We start from the raw sequence: 6,000 nt of genomic DNA, 5'->3' as shown, positions 1-6,000 counted from the left end.
TATGTGGTCTAGTGGTATGACACTCGCTTTCCGATCAGAAGGTCCTGGGTTCGAGCCTCTCTCGACGCACGGCTTAGTCCTAGGAAAAGGCCCTTTACTCAAATTCTCTTACCGTTCTCAGGAATAAAATGAGTACCTGGTCATTAACAGCGCTGTCTATGTCGGAAAAAATAATTTAAAATAGCCTAACGGTTAAAAGACGTCTTATCTCGTTCTACGTGTAAATGTTGTTGTTGTTGGTTTGGGAATTTTGTCAATCGCTTTGAGCACGTTTAGTGGATATTGGTCTATATAAAAGCTCTCTTTTTCTAAGATGCTTTTCGATGAAGGAACAACTTCTTCATGGTATCAAGCAACTGAGCAATATTGAGACCTAAATAAGAAGCACAGGAGACTACCAAAAACTAATGAACATAAATGAATAGTCTAGAGATATAGTCTATGACAGCTTCAAAGAAGAAGAAAAAAGAACAAAATGCCAAACACGGATTGTTTCTTACTCAAAATTCTCCTTCAGCCAACAACAAAAACAATAAAGAAAACAGATAAACGGCAGCAATACATTTTTTGAAGCTGTTAAATTCAGTTTTTGGTTAATACTTTTTACAGTCCGTAGTTCTTAGCAGCTTATATCACGGTCACGTATAGATAGTTCGAAGATGACGTCACTCAGGCCTTTGTTATTGTTTTTGCCACCCGCGTTTGTGAGTTGTTCTCACTAAACTGTATTAACCAGCCTATAAAAGTTCATGGTTACACAGAGTTTGTGTGGGTCCGTTAAACTTCCGGATGGCAATGTTGTGAACTCCTTTGCCAAGCGCATTCTATCTATATTTAATGTTCTTTATCTCTAAAAAGGCTCTATAGATGGTATGCGCTTGGCTAAGAAGCTCACAACATTGCAATCCGGAAGTATAACGGACCCACACACAAAACTCTGTGTAATCATGAACTTTTATAGTCTGGTTAATACAGTTAAGTGAGAATTACTCAGAAACGTGGATGGCAAAAAATAATAACAAAGACCCGAGTGGCGTCAACTTCATTCTATCTATATAAATAGGATTATTTTTATATTAAGTTCACGCTCATGTTTTAATCAGCTCTATGGCAATTGAGAATGACAATTGTGAAAACCGCGATCACCAATCATTGTCATCATTTCTTTTGACAGGTTCCTGAATATTATTTCAACCTGTATCCAAATATGAACAACAAGGGAAGAAGAATTTTCTCTGGTATGTCAATCAAACGATTTTCTTAACATTCAAATTAAGACTGTGAGCATGGATATTCTCTAACACGGCTTCATTTTAATATTAATTTGTACCAACAACGTTTAGTATATTCTAAATATGAAGTTACATCTTTGACTGGAGGGTTCTTTTTACAGATTAAAAATATCTTTTTCAAGATTGCTTAACAATAAGATATTTTTAAAATTCCCTTTATACGTGTCACATGGGAGGTTTGTCTCTGGGGTCTATTCCAGGGGAAATCTGGAATAACCCGGGCATCAGTGCAGCGCCGCAAATTGAGCTAGGACGCGGTGACTTGCATAAGGATGATCACACCGTACCGCTGAGCCACGCTGCCACTAATCGTGTCTAATTCAGTATCGTTACAGCCTCAGTGGGTGACAAATATTATTTTTGGTCTCACCATTAATTTCCTTTCAGGGCAGTTTGGGTTTAATTATTAGGAAAATCCTTCAAAGAATTAATTAATTTTGGCAGATTTTGGTGAAAAACGATATTTTATTATCTTAGAAATAATATTATTGAAGTCCAACTTCTTAAAATAGACTATAAAGACACGAAAAACACGGTCCATTTTTTCCTTTAATAAACATCAACTATCTTGGCCAAGATTGTATTGCTATGGGCCAAAGGTCATGACAGGAGTGTGGTAATATATGGTCTGGTAGTATGGCACTCGTCGTACCGAAAGATCTAGAGTTTGAGCTTTGCTTTGAATGGCGCATAGTTGATTCCTTAGAAAAGGCTTTTTACTCACTTTCTCCTACCGTACTCGGGCGTAAAACGAGTATCCGGTCTTTAACAGCGTTGCCTTTGTCGTTGAAAAATGTAATACCGCTTAACAGTCTCATTTTATCACGGGTCCCTGGCCAACAGCAACACTTAACACGTAGGACTAGTCATGACTCCTGGTTGGCGATATTACAATTTTTTTCCGGCAAAAGAAACGCTTTTAATGGCCAGGTAATATTTTTTTCACCTGAGTGTGGTCACGATGTGAGGAAAGAGCCTTTTCCAAGGACTATGCGCCGCTCAGAGAGGCACTTGAATCCTGGACCTTTCGACGCGAAGGTGATTTTCATACCACATAGCCTAATATTTCTTTGTTAACTCTCTCCCTTTCCGGATCTTCCCCAAAATTTCACACCAACCTATACAAAAATATTTTATTTTCACTCAAACCCAAAAGCTGTTATTGTTTTTGCTATACATATTTTTTCTGCTAAACGAGCTCTTCAACACAGTGTTTATCTATATACTTTAACGAAAGCAAAATTGTTGTTCAAATATTATGATGTACAAAAGAAATTAGAATGAGAAAAATGTTGGCTGCATCGTAACGAATGTGACGATATTCATACCGTTGGTAAGGAGAGGGTTAAGGAGAATACATGACAATTCGTCTCTTTAACTAAAAGAGAAAGTCAAAATTTATGTTATTGATCATTTTTACCTTACTTTTAATGTTCGACTTCTCGTTTCTCTCGATATAACACCGGCTATGTGATCTAGTGGTATGACACTCGCTTTCGGATCTTAAGGTCTTCAGTTCGAGCCTCACTCAGCGCATAGTTGAGTCCTTGGAGAAAGCTCTTTACTCACATTCTCTCACCGTACTCAGGTGTAAAATGAGTAACTACAGCGTTGTCTCTGTCGGAAATAAAATTGTAATATCGACAGGCGTCATGTCTCGTTCTACATGTTACGTGCTGCTATAGGTCAGGGACCCTTATTAAAGCGCTTTGCGCGAGTCTAGTGGATTTTGTGCTCTATAAAAACTCAAATTTATTTTAGGGTTTTTTTTTTTTTAAGCAGATGAAGGTATTCAATGTTTTAACTCTCCTTACCAATGTTTTGTTTCAGGTATGGTGACAGCAATGGATGACCAGGTTGGTCGTATGGTCAAGGCGCTCAAGGATAAAAACATGTATGATGATGCGATCATCTTTTTCACGGCTGATGTAAGTTCTGTAACATCCTCCTTCCCCTTCCCCTCCTATTTTACTTGCTCTGCTACAAAGATTGATAATGAATGGATAATAAGATAGTGATGCCAAAACTCCGGTTTCAACGGAAAAAAACTCCGGTCTGGAGCAAAAAATTCCGGGCTCCGGGTATCTTCTGTCAAATTCCGGTGTGGTCAATTTGTTACAAGGATACCTCCCCCCCCCCCACACACACACACACCAACCACCAAATCTTCATCACTGCCTCTAGTATTACAACCATCATCACTACCACTACTACTGCAACCACCACATCATCAGTACTACAACCACCACCACCTCTACATCATCATCACTACCACTACCACAACTACTATCACTATTACAACCACCACCACATCATCATCACTACCAGTACTACTACAACCACCACCACCACATCATCATCACTACAACTACTACAACCAAATCGTCATCACTACCACTACCACTGCAACCACCACTACCACATCATCATCAATACCACTACTACTACAACCACCAGCATCACATCATCACGACCTCTACTACTACAACCACCACCACCACATCATCATCACTACCACTACTACTACAACCACCACCAACACCATTACATCGTCATTACCACTACTACTACAACCACCAACACCACATCATCATTACCACTACTACAACCACCACCACCACCACATCATCACTACCACTACTACTACAACCACCACCACCACTTCATTACCGCTACTACTACAACCACCACATCATCATCACTACACAACTACTACTACAACACCACCACCACCACATCATCATCACTACCACTACCACCATCACTATTACAACCACCACCACATCATCATCACTACCACTACTACTACAACCACCACAACATCATCATCACTACTACTACTACAACCACCAGCATCACATCATCACTACCACTACTACTACAATCACCACTACCACATCATCATCACGACCTCTACTACTACAACCACCACCACCACACATCATTATCACTACCACTACTACTACAACCACCACCAACACCATTACATCGTCATTACCACTACTACTACAACCACCACCATCACATCATCATTACCACTACTACTACAACCACCACCACATCATCACTACCACTACTACTACAACCACCACCACCACATCATCATTACCGCTACTACTACAACCACCACCACCACCACATCATCATCACTACCACTACCACAACTACCATCACTATTACAACCACCACCACATCATCATCACTACCACTACTACTACAACCACCACAACATCATCATCACTACTACTACTACAGCCACCACAACCAAATCGTCATCACTACCACTACTACTGCAACCACCACTACCACATCATCATCAATACCACTACTACTACAACCACCAGCATCACATCATCACTACCACTACTACTACAATCACCACTACCACATCATCATCACCACCTCTACTACTACAACCCACCACCACCCCCATCATCATCACTACCACTACTACTACAACCACCACCAACACCATTTCATCGTCATTACCACTACTACTACAACCACCACCATCACATCATCATTACCACTACTACTACAACCACCACCAACACCATTTCATCGTCATTACCACTACTACTACAACCACCACCATCACATCATCATTACCACTACTACTACAACCACCACCAGATCATCACTACCACTACTACTACAACCACCACCACCACATCATCATTACCGCTACTACTACAACCACAACCACTACCACTACTACTGCAACCACCACCACCATATCATCATCACTGCAACTACCACTACTACTACAAACACCACTACAACATCACTACCACAACTACTACAACCACCACCACCACATCATCACTAGCACTACTACTACAATCACCACCGCCACATCATCATTACCACTACTACTACTACTACAACCACCACCACCACCACATTATCACTAGCACTACTACTACAACCACCACCACCATATCATCATCACTGCAACTACCACTACTACTACAACCACCACTACAACATCACTACCACTACTACTACAACCACCACCACATCATCACTAGCACTACTACTACAACCACCACCACCACATCATCAACACTGCAACTACCACTACTACTACAACCACCACCACCACATCATCACTACCACTACTACTACAAGTACCACCACCACTTCGTCTTCATCACTACCACCACCACTGTTACTACAACCACCACCACCACATCATCATCACTACCACTACTACTACACCATCGCCACCGCATCATCATCACTACAACTACTACTACTACTACAACAACCCCCACTTCATCATCATCATCACTACCACTACTACTACAACCATCAGCACCACATCATTATCATGAGCACTACTATTACAACCACCACCACCACCACATCATCACTACCACTACAACCACCACATCATCATTACCACTACTACTACTACTACAACCACCACCACCACCACATTATCATCACTACCATTTGTACTACAACCACCATCACCACCACATCAACAACACTCCCACCACTACTACAACCACCACCACATCACAACTACTACTTCAACCATCATCACTACCACTACAACTACAACCACTATCAGATCTTCATCATCACTACTATTACTACAACCACCAACACCACATTACCACCAGTAGTACTATCTCTACCATTAGGTTTTGGCCCTTTACTTCATTTGAAATAAGGAAACTTTGGGATTGTATTTGGCATT

The 6,000-nt window shown here is 40.8% G+C and overlaps 1 protein-coding gene across 4 annotated transcripts in view; it reads left to right on the top strand.

Moving 5' to 3' along the window:
• LOC144971361 (arylsulfatase B-like) overlaps window positions 1-6,000 on the top strand; it is a 41,395-nt gene that overhangs the window by 21,964 nt on the left and 13,431 nt on the right. For all 4 annotated transcript variants that reach the window (XM_078912150.1, XM_078912151.1, XM_078912149.1 and 1 more), the window contains exons 9-10: window positions 1,175-1,238; window positions 3,123-3,220. In XM_078912150.1, the coding sequence (XP_078768276.1) occupies window positions 1,175-1,238; window positions 3,123-3,220 (162 nt within the window). The remainder of the gene's footprint in view (window positions 1-1,174; window positions 1,239-3,122; window positions 3,221-6,000) is intronic.

This window comes from Berghia stephanieae, chromosome 4 (genome assembly GCF_034508935.2).
Source record: "Berghia stephanieae isolate SIO BIC M18660-M18661 chromosome 4, UCSD_Bste_1.3, whole genome shotgun sequence".
NCBI classification, from domain to species: domain Eukaryota; kingdom Metazoa; phylum Mollusca; class Gastropoda; order Nudibranchia; family Aeolidiidae; genus Berghia; species Berghia stephanieae.
Note: the sequence above shows the minus strand (reverse complement) of the source record. Positions and strands in the feature narration are given on the sequence as shown.